This window comes from Liolophura sinensis, chromosome 4 (assembly GCF_032854445.1).
Source record: "Liolophura sinensis isolate JHLJ2023 chromosome 4, CUHK_Ljap_v2, whole genome shotgun sequence".
Classification (NCBI taxonomy): domain Eukaryota; kingdom Metazoa; phylum Mollusca; class Polyplacophora; order Chitonida; family Chitonidae; genus Liolophura; species Liolophura sinensis.
In genome coordinates this window covers 3432937-3458496 of record NC_088298.1, presented here as the reverse complement: position 1 = coordinate 3458496, position 25560 = coordinate 3432937, and the positions used below count along the sequence as shown (strand labels likewise).

General features: G+C 38.0%; 1 protein-coding gene across 1 annotated transcript in view; it reads left to right on the top strand.

The window, feature by feature from the left end:
* The window catches only part of LOC135464350 (kalirin-like), a 249660-nt gene that overhangs the window by 75390 nt on the left and 148710 nt on the right, over positions 1-25560 (top strand). The window contains 17 exon segments of the mRNA XM_064741776.1: positions 5482-5643; positions 6875-7057; positions 7896-8015; positions 12901-13092; positions 13395-13541; positions 14630-14720; positions 15200-15243; positions 15245-15316; positions 19377-19499; positions 19869-20051; positions 20943-21097; positions 21556-21622; positions 22448-22557; positions 22857-22926; positions 23665-23754; positions 24686-24820; positions 25388-25465. Coding sequence (XP_064597846.1) covers positions 5482-5643; positions 6875-7057; positions 7896-8015; positions 12901-13092; positions 13395-13541; positions 14630-14720; positions 15200-15243; positions 15245-15316; positions 19377-19499; positions 19869-20051; positions 20943-21097; positions 21556-21622; positions 22448-22557; positions 22857-22926; positions 23665-23754; positions 24686-24820; positions 25388-25465 — 2022 coding nt within the window.

Sequence of the window (25560 nt, the reverse complement as noted above, 5' to 3'; positions counted from 1 at the left end):
TGCTGATTTGGTTTACAAGTAATACCCAGATTCACACTGTATCCATTCCTATCTTATTATGTCAAAGATGGTTGGAAACAAAGAAGTTCATACAGTGCACATCACTGTAACACAGCAGGCAGGTTTGACCCCCAACACTAACGCTGTAATAAGAGAGAGGTGTATCTGTAGATATTGATCTCACTGCTCATTTTTTTGAGAATTTTACAGTATTTAAGTTGAAGCCTATCATGGCTTTATGCTCAGCTTGTCATTAAAGGTCTACAGTGTATGTTTGCAGGCAGATTTGACCCCCAACACTAGCAATAAGAGAGAGGTGTATCTGTACATATTGATCTCCGTGCTCATTTTTTTTTTTTGAGAAGTTTACGGTATTTAAGTTGAAGCCCATCATCGCCTCATGCTCAGCTTGTCATTAAAGGTCTACAGTGTATGTTTGCATGCTCATAAGGAGATTTGGGTCTGTGAGAGTGTATCAGTTCTTTATGTCAACAGTTCTCAGGGAAGATTGGAGTCCAATTGTTGCAGGATGGCAAAGAGCAGGCTGATAAAGTATCGGCAGAAGTTTTTCAAGTCATCCTGCTAATCAGTAGTGAGAAGAAATAATCAGTGTTCCCATTGCTGCCAAGTCCTGGCGTGGTGTTGAAATTCATGTGGCTTTTTTTTGTGGAGTGACATAGGATGTCAGGATGTGGAGAGTCACACGTGAAAAAATTTCAGCTTGGATGTGGAGTTGAGATATGGAGAGTTTTTAGAAAAGTTCTCAGCTACAATTTGAAAGACTTTCAGCCACACAGATCTGGAGAAATCTGCTAAAGATGTGAAGTTCGAGTTTAAGCTATTTGGACAGTTATTCATTCAACTGTTTTGAAGTGATTTAGTGATTTGGACAACGTGGCATTGAACTTCAATCAGGCATTCAGCGACTTGCAGGTTTTCAGCCATTTGAACCTCAGTCATTGATTTGACCATTTGGGCAGTTTCAACTAAGTGAGGATTGAAAGCTATTTGGACAATATGGCACTGAACCATTCAGCTATTTGGAGTGTCAAAGCTATTCAGACAGTGTGGCATAAAACTTCAATTAGGTATTCCCCTATTTAGAGTATTTCGGCCATTTGGACACTGTGGCATAAAACTTCAATTAGCTATTCAGCTATTTATAGCATTTCAGCCATTTGGGCAGTGGCATAAAGCTCAATCAAATATTCAGCTATCTGGAGACTTTCAGCTATGATGTGGTGCTATTATGGTGCTAATTAGCACATGTTTCATGGTTCTGGACAACTAGTGGCCTGTCACAGTCAATCAACCAGTCAAGGGCCAACAAGACTACATATTGATTATGGAGTATATATTCAAACAAATGCAGGTAGGAGAGCTTGCATGTTGTTGTTGTTGGTGCTGGTGGATTTTAACTGGATGTCCACAGTACCATGTTGTCAATCCTTTTGGAGAATTGGAAAATAGATGGCTAGACTGATTGAACAATTTTTCAGCCTTATAGACCGGATGATAGGTTGCAGCCAGTAGAGATTTGGGTGATGTTACAGAGATGGGGCCAATGTGGATATAGGGTACATTTTGTAGATATAAGGGTGATGCTGTAGATAAAGGAGTGATGTTGTAGATATAGGAGCAATGTTGTACATGAAGGCGATGTTGTACATACATGTATAGGGGTGATATTTTAGATATAAGGGTGATGTTGTAGATGAGAGCGATGGGATTTATGTTGTGCTGGTGGTGATTTGATGATTATTACCAGTTTGAGTCAAATGATTCAAACTACTCTGTAAATTAAATGTAACAGGAAATAAATTGGATAAAGGAGTTAGAAACCTTGGAAAATGTGGCGTGATTACAGGTGTGATTGCAGTAGTGAAATGTCCTGTTAGGAAAGACTTTACATAGTGCAAGGGCATGGAGGTGACAAATAAAATTTTGTTGTAATATTGAAATGTCAAATATTCAAGTTCTCAGCTTTTCGAAGTACCTATGTTTTTGACAGACATGCTCATAATGCTTACTGGTGGATTCTACAAGGAAGGACTTTGATGTAATAAAACGGTGTTCCTAAGGAGAAAAATGTGATTCTTAAGAGGGGTGGATTATGTTTGGGTTTTAATACTTGTAAAGTCAATGTGCTTGTACAGTACCGGTCCTCAGTTACAGCATATAATTGCTCTACATGCATAGTGTATATATTAGAACCTGGTAGTTGTCTTTCATATCTGAACATATGGAATAAACCTGGATTTACTTCCTTCAGTTGGGAAGATTGATTTCTTGTGCAGGAAAATCTTGATTTCAGCTAATTTTTTAATTTTTTGGGGAAATATAAATTTCCCACATTTACAGATGTAGAGATATGTGTATGCCAACCATATTGGTGGAAGATTAGATATCTTCAGACTGCGTATCTGGCCACATGTCTCGTCTGCCACTAATTGTCACCAAAAGCCCCACTAGCAGTGACACATCTACATGTCTATAAATTCCCTATCTATGACCAGGTCACACATCTTGTCTGCCACTAATTGTCACCAAAAGCCCCACTAGCAGTGACACATCTACATGTCTATAAATTCCCTATCTATGGGCAGGTCACACATCTTGTCTGCCACTACTTGTCACCAAAAGCCCCACTAGCAGTGACACATCTACATGTCTATAAATTCCCTATCTATGACCAGGTCACACATCTTGTCTGCCACTAATTGTCACCAAAAGCCCCACTAGCAGTGACACATCTACATGTCTATAAATTCCCTATCTATGGGCAGGTCACACATCTTGTCTGCCACTACTTGTCACCAAAAGCCCCACAAGCAGTGACACATCTACATGTCTATAAATTCCCTATCTCTGACCAGGTCACACGTCTTGTCTGCCACTACTTGTCACCAAAAGCCCCACTAGCAGTGACACATCTACATGTCTATAAATTCCCTATCTATGGGCAGGTCACACCTCTTGTCTGCCACTACTTGTCACCAAAAGCCCCACCAGCAGTGACACATCTACATGTCTATAAATTCCCTATCTATGGGCAGGTCACACATCTTGTCTGCCACTACTTGTCACAAAAAGCCCCACTAGCAGTGACACATCTACATGTCTATAAATTCCCTGTCTATGGGCAGGTCACACGTCTTGTCTGCCACTAATTGTCACCAAAAGCCCCACCAGCAGTGACACGTCTACATGTCTATAAATTCCCTATCTATGGCCAGGCTACATGTGTCGCGTCTGCCATTACTTGAAGTTTTGCATTCTTATATCTCCTACAGGCAAGCTCTTTGGTGCTGCCAAATCTGCTATTTTTATCTACATATATTCCACGTTTCATGATAACTGTACATGTGCCTTTACTGTTATGGTAGTACTGATTGTCATCCAGCCAGTTTAATCCTGGCAGGGAATTTCTGATTCCTTAATAACGCTGTCATTGTTCATGAGAGCTCTTTTTCTTCCATCAGTATTGGTTTGCATTTCTGTTTGTCACATAATGCGCAATCTTGCTAAAGTTTGGTGATTTACCAGTTTCATTCCCCTGTAAAACGGACCACCATTGTATAATTAATGAATATGCATTTAAACAGCAATAAAATAAAAAATATGTCATCCATATATCTGAATTATGTCGGGAAATTCCTATATTTTCAGGAAAGAATTCCTGCATTTCTCCTGTATATTTGTTTAGAGGCACTGTGAGCACTGTGGGCTGAATATTGCTTTGTGTAATAGCCTAATAGACAGTTAAATCAGTTAATATTTCTGTAACTGTTACTGGGAACTTTGAGCTAAAGAACTACAGCACCTGGAGACTAGAATTAATGTTGAACAATCAGTTAATGAATTGCTCATTTCTCACACAGGTGTCCTCACAGTTAGAACTTTGAGCTAAAGAGCTACAGCACCTGGAGACTAGAATTAATGTTGAACAATCAGTTAATGAATTGCTCATTTCTCACACAGGTGTCCTCACAGTTAGAACTTTGTGCTGAAGAACTACAGCACCTGTAGACTAGAATTAATGTTGAACAATCAGTTAATGAATTGCTCATTTCTCACACAGGTGTCCTCACAGTTAGAACTTTGAGCTAAAGAACTACAGCACCTGTAGACTAGAATTAATGTTGAACAATCAGTTAATGAATTGCTCATTTCTCACACAGGTATCCTCACAGTTAGAACTTTGAGCTAAAGAACTACATCACCTGGAGACTAGAATTAATGTTGAACAATCAGTTAATGAATTGCTCATTTCTCACACAGGTGTCCTCACAGTTAGAACTTTGAGCTAAAGAACTACAGCACCTGGAGACTAGAATTAATGTTGAACAATCAGTTAATGAATTGCTCATTTCTCACACAGGTGTCCTCACAGTTAGAACTTTGGGCTAAAGAACTACAGCACCTGGAGACTAGAATTAATGTTGAACAATTAGTTAATGAATTGCACATTTCTCACACAGGTGTCCTCACAGTTAGAACTTTGAGCTAAAGAACTACAGCACCTGTAGACTAGAATTAATGTTGAACAATCAGTTAATGAATTGCTCATTTCTCACACAGGTATCCTCACAGTTAGAACTTTGAGCTAAAGAACTACATCACTTGGAGACTAGAATTAATGTTGAACAATCAGTTAATGAATTGCTCATTTCTCACACAGGTATCCTCACAGTTAGAACTTTGAGCTAAAGAACTACATCACCTGGAGACTAGAATTAATGTTGAACAATCAGTTAATGAATTGCTCATTTCTCACACAGGTGTCCTCACAGTTAGAACTTTGAGCTAAAGAACTACAGCACCTGGAGACTAGAATTAATGTTGAACAATCAGTTAATGAATTGCTCATTTCTCACACAGGTGTCCTCACAGTTAGAACTTTGGGCTAAAGAACTACAGCACCTGGAGACTAGAATTAATGTTGAACAATTAGTTAATGAATTGCTCATTTCTCACACAGGTGTCCTCACAGTTAGAACTTTGGGCTAAAGAACTACAGCACCTGGAGACTAGAATTAATGTTGAACAATCAGTTAATGAATTGCTCATTTCTCACACAGGTGTCCTCACAGTTAGAACTTTGTGCTGAAGAACTACAGCACCTGTAGACTAGAATTAATGTTGAACAATCAGTTAATGAATTGCTCATTTCTCACACAGGTGTCCTCACAGTTAGAACTTTGGGCTAAAGAACTACAGCACCTGGAGACTAGAATTAATGTTGAACAATCAGTTAATGAATTGCTCATTTCTCACACAGGTGTCCTCACAGTTAGAACTTTGTGCTGAAGAACTACAGCACCTGGAGACTAGAATTAATGTTGAACAATTAGTTAATGAATTGCTCATTTCTCACACAGGTGTCCTCACAGTTAGAACTTTGGGCTGAAGAACTACAGCACCTGGAGACTAGAATTAATGTTGAACAATCAGTTAATGAATTGCTCATTTCTCACACAGGTGTCCTCACAGTTAGAACTTTGGGCTGAAGAACTACAGCACCTGGAGCTTTGCTCTGACACCAGTAAGGCTGAACAGATTCTGCAGATGCATAACGACAGTGTCATGCACATGCAGAGCTGCACCTTTGAGGTGTTGCAGCGTGGACAGGAACTTTGTCAGGTAAAAACTATAGCGTGTGCGCAGTATTGATGTATACATTTAAATAGCATTAATTGTAAATTAATACGCAATTTGTAAATTTTTAGATGAAGTTTGTGTACAATTACTAAATTTGGATACATGAGGAATGTACAGAATTGATAGATGAAACACCTGGTGTGTTGCTTAAATGGACTGCTTTGGTGGCCTAATGGTTAGAACATCCGCCTCGAAGTCGGAAGAGGGGCCTCCGTGGCTCAGTCGGTTAGCGCAGCGTAATGACCCAGGGGCCTCTCACCAATGCGGTCGCTGTGAGTTAAAGTCCAGCTCATGCTGGCTTCCTCTCCGGCCGTAAGTGGGAAGGTCTGCCAGCAACCTGCGGATGGTTGTGGGTTTCCCCCGGGCTGTGCCCGGTTTCCACCCACCATAATGCTGGCCGCCGACGTATAAGTGAAATATTCTTGAGTATGGCGTAAAACACCAATCAAAAAAAAAAAAAATCAAAAATCGAAGTCGGAAGAGACAGGGATCAAATCCAGGTCATACCAAAGACTTTAAAAATGGTTCCTCCTGCGTCCTCACATGGCGCTTAGCGCTGAGAGGCTAGAGCAGGAAAACAGGACTGGTTATGCGGTGTCATAATGTGACTGGGGTGGGGTGTCTTCAGCATGATATATCAGTGGCGGCAGCACTTTGGCGGAATGGACTTGCCCTGCCACAATAAGACACAGTATGTACAGACGCATCTAATAATTCCTCCTCGTCATATGACGGAAAAACATCATTCATTCTTTCTTTCTTTCTTTCATTCATTCATTCATTCTTTCTTTCTTTCTTTCTTTCTTTCTTTCTTTCTTTCTTTCTTTCTTTCATTCATTCATTCATTCTTTCATTCATTCATTCATTCATTCTTGCTTAAATGATATCAGATGCTGAATATATCATGGTTTAGAATAGGTGTTTGAGACATAAGGTGTGTCACAGGCTCATGATATCATATCATTTAAGGCAGTATATGTCGTTTCCACAGCTGTTTGAGACATCAAGTATGCAGCTCATGACATATGGCATATCAACAGTATATGTCGTTTCCACAGCTGTTAGAGACAAGTATGCAGCTCATGACATATGGCATATGACATATGGCATATGACATAAACTCAGCATATCTCATTTCCACAGGTGTTCAGATGTCTGGTGTCCATGTCATGATATCGTATGCACTTAACACAGTATATCTCATTTCGTTCAGGTGTTTGAGACGTCCGGTGTCCAGCTGATGGCAGACAGCCAATACGATGCTCAAACCAGGATTCAGGTTTTGCTGGAATTCCTTCACGAACGCGAACTTGACCTGGAGAACCTGGCAGAGAGCAAGAGGCTTCAGCTCGAACAGTGTGTTCAACTTCGACATTTTGAAATCGAGGCCAGACAGGTGAGGGAGGGGTCATTAAATGGTCTGTTGATCATGTTAATGTTGCTTATAGTTCCATAATCCTTAGGATCACTGACTTAGCTTGTGGACAGTTGACAAAACGTGAGAAATATCACCCGAAATATGACAGAATGGAAATTAAGCTTCACACTGTTTATTTGGTCTGATTTTTGAAATATTTTATATATATATATATATATATATATATATATATATATATATATATATATATATGGACGTTTTTTGACATGATGTTGCCACATCCGGCTAGGATGTTGCCACATCAGGCTAGGATGTTGCCACATCAGGCTAGGATCATGAACAGTAGTAACTTAACATCAGTAAAGCTCAGCATACATGAATGCTTAAGACTCAACTCAACTCAGCTCAGGTGGTTGTTCACAGGGGTATTCTGTCACTGATAGACCTGTGTCTTTGAAGTGAATGGACATACAGGTAACAGCCCTGGAGTACAACTCCCATTGATTCACATCGTTAATTTTGTATACAGGAGTGCTTACGATGTTCGGGTTGAGTTCAGGTGGTCCTAAAGCTTTTGTGTATGCAAGTCTTGGTTTACTTCCCTTGATGCTGAGCATACGTCTGAGAGAAATAGGCCAAGTTCTTGTTTTTGGTGCAGAGTTGCAAAGTGAAATTTATTGGCTAGTGAACTGTGTCGGTAAAGGCTCTTGGATATTTGAAACTTGATGTAAAAATTCACGAGAAAAAGAGTTACAGCCAATCAGAATGATGTTTCACTCATTAAAACTTGTTAATATGTGATAGGTTTTGAGTTAAGGTTAATCTCTAAATATCATCTTTATTCGCTCGTTAACAGGTGATCAGTTGGATTAGGAATGGAGAGACAATGCTGACCTCCAGTTTTATGTGCCCCAACTCCCTGCCAGAGGCTGACCAGCTCAAACAACAACATGAGCAGTTCCAGATGGCTATTGAGGTCAGTACAGTGTAGCCTTAATCCTCGATAAACTTTACCACAGATATAGCGCATGATTTGACATGTTACAGGAATCTCAGTTATCAGTGGCATAGTTAACATGCTAGCAAAGCAAACTGACACAGGAGCCTTTCGCCAATGCGGTCACTGTGAGTTCAAGTCCAGCTCATACTGGCTTCCTCTCCAGCCATATGTCACAACTTTCTGCCAGAATTCCCTTGGACTCTGCCTGGTTTCCTCCCACCACAATGCTGGCCATATGAGTGACATATTCGTGAGAAAAGTACAACACCGATCAAATAAATAAATATTACAGGAATTCCATAAGATTAGGCTATTTCATAATTTCTGTGAAGTTTGTATGTGCGCCTACCCAATTAATACATTCTAAGTGTCAAAATCTTATGAATAATGTTTTCAAATTGCATAAAACTTTGTGTTTCGTGAGTTATGGTTGCCAGTGTTCAAATGTAACTGTCAACAGCAGGCTAAATGCATGTTGATGCTGAAGAATTCATTAAGAAAGACATTTTACAGGGGGAATGTCTGTCTTTTTTAATTGTGAGATATGAAGAGGCAGAACAAAAATATTCAGTATAGACTTTGAATAACAATAGGAACTTATATTTAAGGTTGGTGCCAACCTGCTTGTCTCACACAGAAGCCAATCAGATAACTGTGGCTAGATGAGTATGTGTGTACTATTGGTACTGATTGATTGGCTGCCAAGATTAGGGGTCAAAGGTGAAAACTTCTGGGTTGGAAATGATCGATGGACCAGAGTGCAGACAAAATGTGATCTGATTGTATTTATTTATAGCACTAGTAATTCAGTTTTAATGCCTTTCATTTCAGTGTATCTCACATAACAACCAGTCTTTTGCTTCTGTGAAAAGACAACAGTATTGAGCATTTTTGTGGCATTCACAGTTTACGCATTGAGAAATAGTGCCAGCATATTTCTTTGCCCTAATTCTTCAGTCTTTCTGTATGTGAAAGAGCAACTTTCGGTGTGATTTATGTGTGTTTTTACTTTTATTTTGGAGACAAAAACTACATTGCTTGGGTTGGCCAATTTCGGAGCTTCACAAAATGTAAAATTTGCTCAGTCTACACAGAATCATGCCCCAAAAATGTGCTTGCAAAAATGTCTCAGGAACATGTGAATTACAGTATTTGTGATTATGCAACAGTTTTTTCCCCTGTCATAATCATTCATTCTGAATCCTATGATGTGGGAAATGCTTATCACCTGTAGACTCACCTGCAGACTCAACTTAATTAAAATAATGAATTGCCTTTAAAAGCCGTGGGTAAAAGTGTGAAATCTTCACCCAAGCCTAAGGGCTAGGGCTCATCTTATACACCAAGAACTATTGTTGGAAATACATGTAAGATGGCATGGGCAAATACAAGGGCTGTAGAGCCTTTGGAAAGGCCGTTGCTGTCTTGTAGGAGCTCTTTAGTCTCTCGGGACCAGCTCACATTCTAGCAGCGTAGCGGTTAGAAATAAAGTTACAGATGCATCGACAACCATTATTGGCTTAATATGAGGACAGTGTTTCCTGATTGACTTAAATTTTCATTTTCTTTAAATTTTACATCGGAGAGAAGTAGTTGAAGTCGTATGACAGAAAGTTAATCAGAATTTATCAATGTTCATGTAATGTGTGTGTTGTTGTATTCAGAACATTTTCAGGGCTCTGTTACAGGATTGATTGACTGACCCTTTTTGAACTACATGTAGGCACACCTAACCAAGATCGCAAAAGGTTTTCCAAGAAATTGTCAGCGGACCCTTTGTTAAAATGTAAAATATTAAAAAGTTCTACACGGATGTAAATTTTAAGTGAATTTTAAGGAAAAATACATAAATTTTGCATTTCACTTGGAACTTTAATAACATGTGTACATGTATAAAAGACATCAAACAAAATAGTAAGTAAATACTGTACTTGTAGGAGAAGATGAAAACAAATACATGTGAAAATTTGGCCTATTTGATGATTGACATTGCATGCTATTGTAGCATTAATAGACAGGTGTAACAGCTTTTCTGCTACATGTCCCTGAGGAGATGAGGTTTGGTGGTTTGCAGACATCCCCGGTGGGGTTTATGTGGTTGTCTGACATGCAAGACTGATCATTTTCTATTAATACATGGTAATTTATGACAGATGGCTTTATCAATTCAACACAGGTAAAACTGAAGGAGGTGAGGGATAGTATTATTAAATTTTAATTACTGATAAATTTTTTCGTGAGGAGTGTTATTTGAAATAGAGAATTTGACAAACAAATGATACTGGTATAGATCCCTAAACAAAATTCGGTTTTGAAAGCAAGTTTTCGAAGCGGACCCAGGGGAGAGTAAATCATGACATGATAGTAATCTTGGAAGATAGAGGGGGTTAGCCATGTGTCAAGAAAAAAGTTATGTCTTCATCCAAAAATATAAAAAAAAAATATAAATCCCCACTTGTTATTAATGTCTCTAGGGTAGATGTGTTCATATTCATGTCACAGTTTTACTGCAGGGTGTTTTTGGCACGTGGCTGTTTGGGTCAAAAGTCATGGACGTCAGATAATTGAGATAAAATACACTTATTCTTTATGACAGTGTTTTATTTCATCAGTGAGTATGACAAGACTGTGGTATTGATTCATCCTTTGTATACTTGTGGCTGATGTGGTCTTTGTTTGAAATTGACGGGGAGAGTTTCCAACACAAAGTGATCAGGATTGTGATGCTTAAGATTCAGATGTGAGTTTAGGGATAACCTGAAACGTAAGTTTGTTTCTTTAGGAGCAGTGATAAAGATGGGAAGTCTGTTTCTTCAGAGGCAGTGATAATGATGGGAAGTCTGTTTCTTCAGAGGCAGTGATAAAGATGGGAAGTCTGTTTCTTCAGAGGCAGTGATAAAGATGGGAAGTCTGTTTCTTTTGAGGCTGTGTGTGAAGAATGATGGGAAGTCTGTTTCTTTAGAGGCAGTGATAATGATGGAAAGTTTGTTTCTTTTGAGGCAGTGATAATGATGGAAAGTTTGTTTCTTTTGAGGCAGTGATAATGATGGAAAGTTTGTTTCTTTTGAGGCAGTGATAATGATGGAAAGCGTGTTTCTTCAGAGGCAGTGATAAAGATGGGAAGTCTGTTTCTTTTGAGGCTGTGATAATGATGGAAAGTGTGTTTCTTCAGAGGCTGTGATAATGATGGAAAGTTTGTTTCTTTAGAGGCAGTGATAATGATGGAAAGTGTGTTTCTTTAGAGGCAGTGATAATGATGGAAAGCGTGTTTCTTCAGAGGCAGTGATAATGATGGAAAGTTTGTTTCTTTAGAGGCAGTGATAACGATGGAAAGTATGCTTCTTCAGAGGCAGTGATAATGATGGAAAGTGTGTTTCTTCAGAGGCTGTGATAATGATGGAAAGTTTGTTTCTTTAGGAGCAGTGATAATGATGGAAAGTTTGTTTCTTTAGAGGCAGTGATAATGATGGAAAGCGTGTTTCTTCAGAAGCAGTGATAATGATGGAAAGTTTGTTTCTTTAGGAGCAGTGATAATGATGGAAAGTTTGTTTCTTTAGAGGCAGTGATAATGATGGAAAGTTTGTTTCTTCAGAAGCAGTGATAATGATGGAAAGTTTGTTTCTTTAGAGGCAGTGATAATGATGGAAAGTTTGTTTCTTTAGAGGCAGTGATAATGATGGAAAGTTTGTTTCTTTAGAGGCTGTGATAATGATGGAAAGTATGTTTCTTTTGAGGCTGTGTGTGAAGAATGATGGAAAGTCTGTTTCTTTAGAGGCTTGATAATGATGGGAAAATCTGTTTCTTTAGGGGCTCTGACAATGATGGAAAAATCTGTTTCTTTAGGGGCTCTGACAAAAATGAGAGAAAAATCTATTTCTTCAGAGGCTGTAGAAAAGGATAGAAAAGTCTGTTTCTTTCTGTGGTAATGATAGATAAGTCACTTTCTTTCAAGGCTGTGGTAATGATGGAAAAGTCTGTGTCTTCAGAGACTGTGATAATGATGGAAAAGTCTGTTTCTTTCAAGGCTGTGGTAATGATAGAAAAGCCGCTTTCTTTCAAGGCTGTGTTAATGATGGAAAAGTCTCTTTCTTCAGAGGATGCAATAATGATAGAAAAATCTGTTGTTTTCGAGGCTGTGGTAATGATAGAAAAGTCGCTTTCTTTCAATACTGTGGTAATGATAGAAAAGTCTGTTGCTTTCGAGGCTTTGATTACTGTAGAAAGTGTAATATACATGTACTTACATCAATGTTTCCATGTTCAGATGTGTTGTGGGCATGACGTTACAAGCTTACTTGTTTAGTGCTGACAGTGGAAGTGTAAACAGTCATCAGATAATGCTAGTTTTACATTTGATGACTTTTATTTGGGCTTAGTTGATTTAGCGTATCATAGCCTGATGATCGTTTTCGTGTTCAAATTTTGACAGGATATGACCAGGAGTTAAGCTGTGCCAGAACTTCAGTAATCTGTTTTGGACAAAGGTTTCACATGGTTCACATTAGGGACAGTGACAGTGAAGTGAAAGCGTGAAGACTATGATAATGATACATGAAAATGCATTGTAAAGCATTCCCTTAATCCCCTCCCCAAATCCCCCCACCCTCCACCCCACCACCACACACGCATGTATGTTTTTTCCCCCTCAAGCCTGGTTTCCTCCAATCATAATACTGGCCGCCGTCGTATAAGTGAAATATTCTTGAGTACAGCGTAAAACACCAATCAAATAAATACATAAATAAATAAATTTTTCCTCTCAAAAATAAATTCTTTCTGTAGCATTTCAAACAGGGAGATGTGTAGTAACTTCCTCGTTTTCTAAAATTTATCCTCTTTTTTCGTTTTTTTGTCCTTCCAGAAAACGCACATGAGCGTGGTGCAGATTACCCAGAAGGCAGAGGCCATGATCCAGGGTGGCCATTACAACTCCGAGCTTGTGCGAGCGATCGCAGAAAATGTGACAATGACATGGCAGCAGTTAATGTACCACGCAGAAGAGCGGCACAAGCTAGTCATGGCCTCCATGAACTGGTACAAGACCGCAGAACAGGTGAGCAGAGGCTCTGATTGGATGAAAGTGTGGCCAATGAATGGTCTTGAACTGAATGCTGTATTTAGCCTAAAATTTCACTGAGAAAGTGCATTTTTACATGGAAATGAAAGTCATGAATTATTGTATTTGGTGTTGACCCCGGCACTTAAATCCTCCTATCTTTCAAACAAACATTAAAACAGTTTTCTAAGATCAATAAAACTCTCAGAATCAAAGAAATAAATCAATAGAATAGATTAATGCTCACCGGTATCTGCTGAGGACATGTCTGAAGAGAGTTAGTGTTTGGCTGTCTGTAGGTGTGCTCTGTCCTGGAGAGTTTGGATCGAGAGTATCAGCGTGACGAGGATTGGTGTAGCACAGAGCGGGCGAACGCTGCGGACAAAGTGTCGTACCTCCATCAGCTCATCATCAAGCATCAGGACCAGAAAGAGGCCTTCCTGAAGGTAAATTGAGCTGGGTGTAAACTCGTTCGATTAGAATGAATGAGTGACTGATTACACCCTCTGCACAGTATTTTAGCCATATCGTGGTGAGCAGTGAATATGATATTCAACGCCTAACAACGGTGGAATGAGGATTTGTTGATTCCCCATGCTCCTACTGTCCTCAGGAGCCTCAGTGACCATAAACGGTCAGTGACCCTGATTGTCTTTTACGCATTCTAACGTTTGTTTAAGACCAGTTGTTTGTCACCAGTATGGGGTACATATGTGTGTACATATGTGTGCACCACATGTGTAGGAAATCTCTTCAGTGACTTGCCAAAAGTCGGTGGTTTAATTAATCCAGGCCGGTGTAAGTGAAAAAATTTTCAGCAGGATCAATCAATCAATCAATATAGCTTTAAATGTAGTAGAAGTTCAGAGGAGTTGTCTTTCTTGTCTATTCCTATGCCCCAGTTACAGCTGCATGCGCCTTTATTTTGTGAAAGGTGATTTACATACTTTACATTCCATTTTAGTTTCCCCCCACGTCCTAACTAGATTACTCCATCCCTAAATCCTGAAAATTATCAAATAAGTAAGACGTCTTTAGTACAGCATGAACTACTTCATTACTTTGGTCGCTGTGAGTTCAAGTCCAGCTCCTTCTGGCCTCCTCTCCAGCTGTATGTGCGAAGGTCTGCCAGCAACCTATAGATGCTGTCCGGCTTCCTCCCACCATAATGCCGAACGCCGTCGTATAAGTGAAATATTCATGAGTACGACGTAAAACTCAAATACATGAATAAAGAACAACTCTGTTATGTAGCTCTAATTGTTGCAGATTTTTCTGCTATTTCATGTATTCCTTCTCGTATAAACTTGCAAGTTGTACTGTCTAGATTAGGCCATGCGTGTCTCTCAGGTGTGGCAGCTTGCAGCCACAGACATGTGTCATAATCCTTGTTTTCATCAGGGCAGATTGAAATTGATTGAAACTTTCTCAATGAAGAAATCACCTATTGATGGATGGATTTACCCAGTGTTGTTGTTGTCCATTGTTGGAGGGATTTCGTCCAATCAATAAGCTTGTGCTGTTGCTGTTGCAGGCGTGCACTCTGGCCAGACGGACTGCAGACACGTTCCTGAAGTATGTTCACAGAAATCTGCACTTCATGGGAATGCAGTTGAAGGCCCGCAGTCCTGAGGCCCCACGTCAAAGGTGAGCGGAAAGTTTGAAAATTTGTAATCGTTGAGGAAGGCTAGAACGAGTGTAAACAATGGTGGTTAGCTGACTTTGCATTACATTAAGATTTTATAGTAAGTGACCTAAAATTTCACCCCCAACTGCCACCATTTTCCTCCCACCATCATGTTCGCCGCCATCGTATAAGTGAAATACTCTTGAGTACAGCGTAAAACACAATCAGATATATAAATAAATAAATCAATTTTCTTTTTTTTATTTGATTGGAGCTTTAACGCCTTCTCAATATATCACGTAATACTGACTAACGCAAAGAAAACAGGTCAAGATGTTTACAGGTATATTTTCAAAACTTCTTGTATTTAGAAGACAAAGATGGTTGTGAGTTTTGTTTTGTGATATTTTGGAAATTAAATTTTGGCAAATTTTTCTGACTTCCCTTTTTTTTTTTTTCTTTTTTTTTTTGTTATAGCCACCCTCGATCAGCTGTTCCAGCAGGAGAACCTAGTGCTAGAAATTCTGGACTGTTCGGAAGAAGAAGCTTGATCAGTGCCATCAATATGCTCTGTTTGAGCGCAGTGCTAAGCAGGTGATTACAAATAGTGCTTACTTGGCCAGTGCCATCAATATGCTCTGTTTTAGAGCAGTGCTAAGCAGGTGATTACAAATAGTGCTTACTTGACCAGTGGCATCAATATGCTCTGTTTTAGAGCAGTGCTAAGCAGGTGATTTACAAATAGTGCTTACTTGGCCAGTGCCATCAATATGCTCTGTTTTAGAGCAGTGCTAAGCAGGTGGATTACAAATAGTGCTTACTTGGCCAGTGCCATCAATATGCTCTGTTTTAGAGCAGTGCTAAGCAGGTGATTACAAATAGTGCTTACTTGGCCAGTGCCATCAATGTGCTCTGTTTTAGAGCAGTGCTAAGCAGGTGATTACAAATAGTGCTTGCTTGGCCAGTGCCATCAATATGCACACAAGGTTCAAACTGGTTATAAAGAAATTCTTGGCAAGGCTCTTCCATGAAATTTTACTGCATGTATGTCTTTTTTCTTAAAATTTTCTTAATTTTTCTTCATTGTCATGAAAAGTTAAGAAAAGTTTGCTGCATTGTCTTGGAATATTTTAAGGAGTGAACAATTTATAAAGAGACTGAACTTAAGACTGGAGGTCATGGAGACCTAGGTCATGAGAAAAAAAAAATCTATATACTGTTGTGAAATATAGATGGTATTTCCATAAAGGTGAATTATTTTCATAAAGCTGTTCTGGATATATCTGTAGATGTACAGGGTTATATTTACAGTATCCTTATTTCCTCAACCATCTTGGTAGGTTTGAGACAGGGTCTTTGTTGCCAAAGTTTTAGTAGTTGTTGTTTCTTTGAAAGTTTTTGAATTAAGATTAATAGTGCCAGTGTGTAATAGATAAAAAATTGGACACTGGTGTGTGACGAAAGAGAACTTACCCTGCTGAACAGCTGTTACAAATTGTTCCGTATAATAAATTGGTATGGGAACAAAGGTCATAATGTTTGATCATTACCCTGAAAATAAAAATGTTGGCCTCAAACTGAGCTCTGGTCATCACAAAGATGACTGACATGCAAGTACACAAGTGATGTTTTCCTTGTACTTTATCCACTTTCAGTGTGGTTTTATATGTCACACCTCTAAATCAAATATTGGATGATCTCAGTTTTTGTTAAGGTTGCTTTTCAGAAGAGCTTGAAATATCAAACATTTTGACCCAGACTGTAAATGTAATATCTGTCTAATATAGGTATAAAATAAAAGAAAATGAGTTTGCCTTCACCCTCTCGTGACCCAAAGAACAAAGAAATTCGAAGACAAGAAATCACTGTTAAATGACAGAACAGAAACACCTCTGTTGTTGTTGTGTAGAGCTAATCACAGTGTGTGTTGTGTACATTTAGCATTATGGCAGGGTTCTGAGAGAGTGCTTTACTTGTCTAGGCACCAATCTTTTGTATCTTCTCTGCCTCGATCAGTCTTGGTCTGCCGTGCTGTCACACGTGGGGGTTTATCTCCCTTGTGGCTCGCCGAGTCACTTTGTACCTGATTAATGTTGGATTTAACGGGCTTGTAAATCTAACACCCCACCATGGCGACATCAGCAAGCAAACAAAAAAAAGAGCAAGTCCCCCCCCCCCCAGCCATCATGTCTGTTTATTGACAGTGATTTCTCTTCTGCATTTATAAGTTTGTTTATAACATGGCGTCATAGGTGGGTTAAGCTGGTAAATTGTTTGTTTTCCAGTTTTCAATCAGGTACTTTGTAATAGCAGGGACAAATCCAAGCAAACTGAAACTGTATGTTGTGCACACTTTTTGCAATTAAGGGTGCGTAAAGATTTTCTTTTCCTTTGCTTTGAAATTTGTAGAGTTGTTCCATTTTAAGGATTTTGGACTGTGTTAATGGTTACAAGTGTACAGTTTTATTTTGTCATCCTCCCTGGCTTATACAGTAGTTAAAATCTATTGTGAACAAATTTACACAGTGTTTCTCTGAAGAGGTCATTTGATAAGAGGTCAAATGAATGCATTTCCTTTCCAAATTAATCTTAAACAATACAGAGCTGTTAGCATTGTTCAGGGTTCACCTTTGTTCCGCATATGATGGAGGATAACGGAACGTGAGGATTCTGTCTGGGATGTTTCTCAGAAAACCAGGTTATTCATCGACACAAACACATACAGCGTTATTTTTGACAAGACCTCTGTATTTTGTGGGATTTGCGGAGATCTTCTGAAGCTAACCCAGTCTGTTTTGTGTTATCTTTGACTCTATAATGTGTGTGCGTATATTTTCTTGTAAGTAAATCCCCTAAAAAAAATTGTCGTTCAAGAGGTAAAAAATGGGTGTGGTTTAAACGTTGCGATGAGCAGAAGTTATTGGGAGTTATCAAAAGTTTGATTCTTGAATATCGAGCGTATCACTCAGTACCGTAAAATTGGCTCTGAGAAAGTTGGAATGTGTGAATATTGTCTTTTGATTGTTTTTTTTTTTTTTTGAATTTTTTTTTGGTTTGATTTAAGCAGTAAAGAATGAAATATCTGAGGTTAATACAGGAGTTGAGCACGTGTGTACGTGGGCAGTAGATGTGCGTAGGCTTCAGAGTGCAATAGCAACAGCCTCTGTTGACGCAGGGATTTTCTTCTGAATCAGTCTTTGTTGAGATTTAAGGTGGTTGTGGGAAAGATGTTTAACCCTTTGTCTCCTGGTTAGATGAAAATCGAGAAACATACAGCTTTATCTGAAATTTATTAATGCTTGTTTGGATTCAGTTATAAAGTTATGAAATTAAGAGAAAGTACTGAGTTTTGATTTTTTTTTAAATTTTGATTATTGTGCACGTTTTTGTCTTTCAGACAATATTTGTTTTTTTGAGAACCAGGTTTTGCTCTGGCACTGTTGTGTTTTGTGATGCAAGGACAAGGGTTAAATGTTACATACAAAAATATTTGGTTATGGAAGCACCTGGCTGTCTATGTGTACATTAAAGCTGTCATTCAGTTAGCATTTGTTAACATGAAAGTCTGACGTTGTGGACACGGCTGAAGTTTAGAAATGCCGTTGCAAGTCTTGACGATGAAACTAAAGGCAAATTATGTCAATTTCGGTCTTGGATTTATGTCCTGTGGGTGCATTGGAAAACAGGACTTAAAATTAATTTGGATACTTTGGGCAGGCAGAGAAGTAAGTTTTGTGTGATTTTTTCTTTCTATTTTGTAAAAAGAAAAATAATAACAAAAAACAATAGTTATCTTTTATTTGGAAGAATAACTTTCTTTTTCAAATAATTGTGAATGTTATAAAGAAGTAGAAATCAGCAGCAAAGTTTCTGATTTTGTGGTATTTTGACATCAGTTTTGGAAATTCATGTGGATGTAAAATTTTCAGATGGATACGTGCAATATTTAAACTTGAAATAAAGTATTATGTTCTGTATACAATGCAGAGATGAAGAAGAGGAAAGTGTGAATTAATTTTCACATGGATTTAGGAAAATTTGTAGGGAAGTAAAAATTTACTGATGAATACATACGATTTTGTTTATTTTAGTGTTTGTTGGCATTTAGACTTCTACAGAACCATAAATATAAGCACCAAAGAGTTAAATATCTCATGTCTCCTTGTTATTCCCTATAAAATAATTGTGCTTTGAGGTAATAATTGTCAGCAGTGAGCAGTATACATTATTATTATTTTCCTGATATTTTCTTGATTGATATTGGTGTTTAATTTATATTGATGTAGACATTTTGTTTACATTGGGCATTTTTAATTCTGATATTGATATTTATATGTAGTTAGTATTGATACTTTTGTTAATATTGATATTTTGTTGACATTAACATTTTTCTTGACTTTGACATTTTCTTGATATAAAAATTTTGTTGGTAAGGAAATTTTGTTGGTAAGGAAATTTACAGTACAGTATTTTCTTCATATTGTCATTTTTTGTGTAATATTTATGGGGATATTGCTGTTTGTGTGGATATTGACATATTGTTGATATTGCTATTATTGTTGATATTGCTATCATTGTTGATATTGCTGTCATTGTTGATATTGCTATTTGTGCGTTTGGATATTGACCTGTTGTTACTTTTGCCATGTTGTAGGCCCTGGACTGGATTCATGACACAGGAGAGTTTTATTTGTCCACACACACCAATGTCGGGGAGAGTCCTCAGGAAACTGAGGCTCTCCTTAAGGAGCACCATGAGTTTAAGGCAACGGCTAAGGTCAGTGTCTCTCGTAGGACTGAATCCACAAAATCTTGCCTCACTTCAGTGAAAATTTGAAATACAGTTTTCTTAGAGCTTAGTTTTGGACCCTAGAAATGAAAATTTTAGCATTTTGGCACCAAAAGTAAACTTTTATGACGTATATTTACATTTAAAAGTGAAATCTGCAATGTTTGGTTGAAATCCTCGGTGATTGGTTGAAATGCTCAGTGTTTGTTTGACATTTGTTTGTCCTGAGTTGCTTCTTTTTCACAATGGTTTGCCCTTCTTCACTCTGTTTCGGTTGTTTTCAGTGTTTTTCTTATTCTACATATTTTGTCAACACTCCTGTCTTACTGACTTAATCTTTTTGCTTTTCTTTTTCAGGAAACCAAAGAAAAAGTCAAACTCTTGTTACAGTTGGCCGAGAGTTTAGTCACCAAAGGTCATCCCCATGCCAACAGCATCAAGTCGTGGGTGTCTGCTGTAGACAAAAGGTACAAGGACTTTTCCTCTCGTATGGAGAAGTACCGAGTCCGATTGGAGACAACTCTGGGTTTAACTGAAGAGGTAAGTCAAGAGGTGATCAATGCAAAGATGGACATTAGTCCTGAAAGGCTTTTTCAGTAATTTGTGGATGACTGATGAAGAGAGTTTAAATGTGGAGGTACAGTGTCATGAAACATTGTAAATCAGTCTTTAGCTTGTTGTTCAAAGTACAGGCATAACTTAACACCTCGAGTTTCGACATGAATGCCAATAACAGTGAAAGCAGTCTTATTACAGGTAAATTTAGTTGTGGTTTATTTAAAAAGTACTGTATGTATTGAGCTGAGATTTTGTATACATGTAAAACACAGTAACAAGAAGGGGACCGTTGATGCCCTGCAGGTGTTTTAATTAGCGTAAATTTTAATACCAAATTCATGACTGTCACATTTCATTTGTGCATTAAATCCAGGTGAAGGTGAAGGTTTCAGTACTCCCTGTATTGAACTGACGTGTCTCATTTGTGTGTCTCATACAGATGAGCCCATAGCTGGGAATGTCTGACGGCAACCAGTGGATGGTTGTGGGTTTCCCAGGGTTCTTCCCGGTTTCCTCCCACCATATTGCTGCCCTCTGTCATATGAGTGAAATACTCATGAGTACGGTGTAAAACAACAGTTAAACAAATAAATAAATTTATACGTATGGACTTTCTTGACATGATGTTTCTAGTCTAATAAATAAATAAATAAACAAATAAATAAATACAGGTGAGCTTTTTGGTAGCTTTGCCAAGTTTGTAACTTGTCTCTTAAATCAGCTTGGCAGAAATGACCTTGGCTAGTTTTATGTCATTAGTGTCCCTGCATTCATCTGGATTGACCTGCTCAAGTTAGATTACGTTTGAAAGTTGTTGAAAATCACACAGACAAGTGGTCCATTCCCTTCTCATGCAGATCAATTTGTTTTCAGCCACAATCGACACCCCAACAGCCTCCACAGCAAGAGGGCAAGACTCATCACAGCGAATCAGAAGATCGCCATAGTGACCCTACAATTGAAGAAAAACTACAACACACCTCAAAGGAGCTGACCGAGGAAAAGAGGCGGTCTGCTCGACGAAGAGAGTACGTGCCGTGTTTCTCGTTTCTTATTTGTTGGTGGCAGGATAAATTGTTTTAAAAACTTCATGTACTTTTACATGAAGGTTTAAGTTGATATTTTTCTGAATAATTACTGTTATCTCAACTGTGTTTGCTGAGTTTCAGACAGCTTAAGAATGTTTCAAATGACAGTAAGTTGAAGGATGTATACAGTATGTTGGGCCCATATGTAGTGTGTAAAGAATTATGGAAAGGCATGTCAACATGCAAAGCTGAACGTTTATGATTTATTGAGTTACGTTCTCCTCTTGAATGTTTCGCTCTCCGTTCGGATTCTCCTACTGTATGCCATATAACATTTTCTCGCAAACATGTTGTCTGCATTCGTATATGTGAAATACCCCACCTTCCAATCTTCTTAGCCTTGAATCATAAAATAATTAGTGACAGAATTTCATATGTTTTTCTTTTCTGAACTACAGGTTTATTATGGCTGAACTGTTACAAACAGAGAGGGCGTATGTCAAGGATCTCGAAGTCTGTCTCAATGTGAGTAATTGCCAGGAATTGTTGTAGCCTCAGTGTGAGTAATTTCCAGGTATTGTTCTAACCTCAGTGTTAGTAATTGCTAGAAATTGTTCTAACCTCATTGTGAGTAATTACCAGGAATTGTTCTAATCTCAGTGTCAGTAATTGCTAGAAATTGTTCTAGCCTCATTGTGAGTAATTGCCAGGAATTGTTCTAGTCTCAGTGTCAGTAATTGCCAGAAATTCTTCTAGCCTCAGTGTCAGTAATTTCCAGGTATTGTTCTAATCTCAGTGTCAGTAATTGCCAGAAATTGTTCTAGCCTCATTGTGAGTAATTGCCAGGAATTGTTCTAGTCTCAGTGTCAGTAGTGTATTTGAACTATTGAATGTGAGGTGGTTTTAACTCTGTATCATTTGGGTCACCAAGTGAAATCCATGTTTCATGGCCAGTAACAATGTTACCCTCATTGTTCAACCATTTCAACCAATATTTTGAAACTTTCAGAGAGAATTATGGGGTGTAGAGAAATAACTTGCACGGTTTTAGGAAGCTTTGCTTCTTTAGTGACACTTACAAATATTTTGGTGTCATTTTCATAATAATTGTGTTCGAAAATTCTACTGAAAAAAGAACTGCATTCAGAGGTTGAAAAGGTTGAAGAATTACAGTACTTGTTCTCTTTGGACACTTTACAAATTTTGTCTTGGTTCAGTTTGGGGCGGCAGAATGCAGCTGTTTCTCTAAATATTTTAGAGAGTACGATGTGCAAAGATGTAAATTAATCAAATAAATGTTATAACTGTAATGTTACAATTATGCTGACAGTGTATTCTTTATTTTTATAGAGCTACCTGATTGAAATGACCAATGCTAAAAACAACATACCTCCGAAAATCCGCGATAAATGTGGAGTTATCTTCAGCAATATCGCTCAAATCTACCAGTTTCACAACAGGTTTGTATCAGACTTGTTTTAAATAGAATTTCATATGCAGGGGTCATGAATTCAATCCCCAGCTGGGAAATTCCATACACTTGTTTTACACCACTTCTTTTAAGGTTTATTTGAAAGGTAGAATGATATCTTCCTGGACAGATGTAAGTAGCTCCAAAAGCCAAATTGGATGATAATTTATTTGCCTTAGAAAAGGCAATTTTTGGAGGGGGGGGGAGGTGGAAGTTGTGAGATCATTGGAAAGACACATGTAAATAAAAACATGTTGATATATATTCTTTTTCTTGTACATTTTACAGTGTCTTTCTGAAAGAGTTGGAAAAATATGAAACAATACCAGAAGATGTGGGTCATTGTTTTGTAACCTGGGTAAGTACTTACAGCTGAAAAGTCAATTACAAGAACTCGAGATGTTCGGTTCTATAGTTGTTTTTGCTAAGATGTTGTGGGACATGTTTTTCTACATTTATATGTATTAACACACAAACTGTGTCAAAGAAGAGCGTAAAAGGGTACTGAATGGGGCTTGGAATGATTTGTGTTTTCTGTACCAAAATATTTAATAATTTCTACAGTCTGATCTTTTAAGTCATTAACAAAGTGTTTCTTTTATTAAAATATTGAGTATTAGCAAGATAAGGTTGAATTACCTCCCTTTGTCTAGAAAATTGTCCAGATGAGGCAAGCTTTTCATTTTCTCTATTATAAAAACACCACAAAATTAGCAAGGAAAGGAATAATAATTAAGAAGTAAATGCCTATTCACATATTTTTAAATGCTTTTATAAATTCTCGATCCTTATGCCTAGATGTTTAACAATCAAAATCTGAGGTAAACAGTTAAAAATGAGGTGGAAATGCTTTTACTTTTTCATTACAATTGAATCCATGTGTACGACAAGCCTACGAAATCTTACAAAACCTACAATAGACGTTCTAATATAATACAATTTTGTAATACAAATGAGTTGGAATTTTATTACAGTTTTGGAAAGCAGTTCAGACAATTTCTATTACAATTATTTAACCCATCCTTTAATTCGTACAGGTTCTTGAGTAACTCTTTAAGGAAATAAATGTTTAAAAGAGAAGCTGTTTGTTTTTCAGGCTGAGAAGTTCTCCATGTATGTGACTTACTGTAAAAACAAGCCTGACTCTAACCAGCTACTTGTGGAGGCGGCTGGCAGTTTCTTTGAGGTGAGCATTTGATGTTTATTGTATGGTTTACATCAGAATTTTTTGCCCCGAAAAAGGGCATTTTTAGACGCAAATACATGTCTTAAAGTATTAGAGAAGTTTTGCATCAAGATGTATACATTTATGGAAACGGATATACACTTGTGGTCTCTCTCTCTCTCCTCTCTCTTGAACAAATTCGACCAGTAAAGTAGAAAATGAGATGAGAAAGGAAGACATCTTTAATAACATTTTAAAGATTAAAGTCAAATAGTCAACTGGAAGCACTTGGAGTCTTCACAGAAACCCTAGAATAATCTGCCGAAATGCCAGAACAGTCATCTAAATACCTCACAACATGTGCAATGTGGTCGAATTAGTTGAGGATTTAGAACACATCCTTTCATGTGTGTGCGAAGCACGATATCAACCAACGTACACATTAGTAAGGATACGAATATCTTCTGCCGGGAATGGTCAGGAAAGTAGTTCCTACCATTACTTCTGCTTTGGCTAGTGAAAGGGAGTTAGGTGCCAGCTGAAAAATGCACGAAAAAACACCCCAGCTAAATTGCCTTTTAGGGGCTATGCACTAAACTTGTTTAAAATAAAATTTTTGAAGATATGTTTCATTTGTAGAAAAACTGATAAAAAAGGGAATAATTATGTTTTGTTTGACATTTTGGCAATATTGCAGCATGTTTAAACCAGTAAGTTGTTCTTGAAGCAATAATGAAACCATTTAAAGTGAATGAAAACTAGATGGATATTTTCCCAAAACCAGTTAAAAAGAAAAACCATCCAAAATGCACAACCTCAGTTAAAATCCATAAAACCAAACCGACATCTTTTGGTGTTCAGAGGCCTGGGGGTTTTTTTTTCACGTTTTTATCTGGTCAGTAGTGTAAAGCAGCATCTTCATGCTGGGAATTTTGTCTGTGTGTTTGTACAGGAAATGCAACAGAGACACAAGTTGAATGAGCCGCTAGCTTCCTATCTGATCAAACCCGTACAGAGGATCACCAAATATCAGCTGCTTCTGAAGGACCTACTGGCCTGCTGTGAGGAACACACGGGAGAAATCAGGGTAAGTAGCCATGCCTCAGACCGCTGACATCCGGCACTTCACTCGTACGAAGCAGCAGCAAAAAGTGTGTTAGTCAAATGCCAAACGCCAGCAGTTTTAACCCCAGTTTTATACAGTGTTCTGCTAAAATATCTGCTGGCCTGTACAACCACTGTCTGTCATAGAAAACCACTTGTCTTCCACCAATGTGGTGTGCATGTATCTGAACATCACAAGGAAGAAAGTGTGTTAATCAAATGCCAAATGCCAAGTTTTGTACAACATTCTGCTAAAATACCTACTGGCCTGTACAACAATCATAGAAAAACACTTGTCTTCCACCAGTGTGGTATGCTTGTATCTGAACGTCACAAGCAAGAAAGTGTTTTAGGCAAATGCCAAATGCCAGCAGTTTTAACCCCAGTCTTTGTATACTGAAAATTTAAGAATTCCTGAGTATGTCATTAAGCAGCAATCAAGTAAACAAATTTATCCCCAAACAGACATGTGCAAACTGATGAATGTGCTGTAAACTTAAATTTCCCTGTTGAATTATCTAAACACTGTTGATTGTTTTGTTGTTTACAGGATGGCTTAGAAGTGATGTTAAATGTGCCAAAGAAAGCTAATGATGCCATGCACCTGAGTTTACTGGAGGGTTTACAGGTATGTGCTCTTTTTTATCCTTAAAGGCAAAGAAAACTTTAATGTGAACTATATCTCTGATTAAAGACCACTCAACACTGTCTACAAAAATAGCC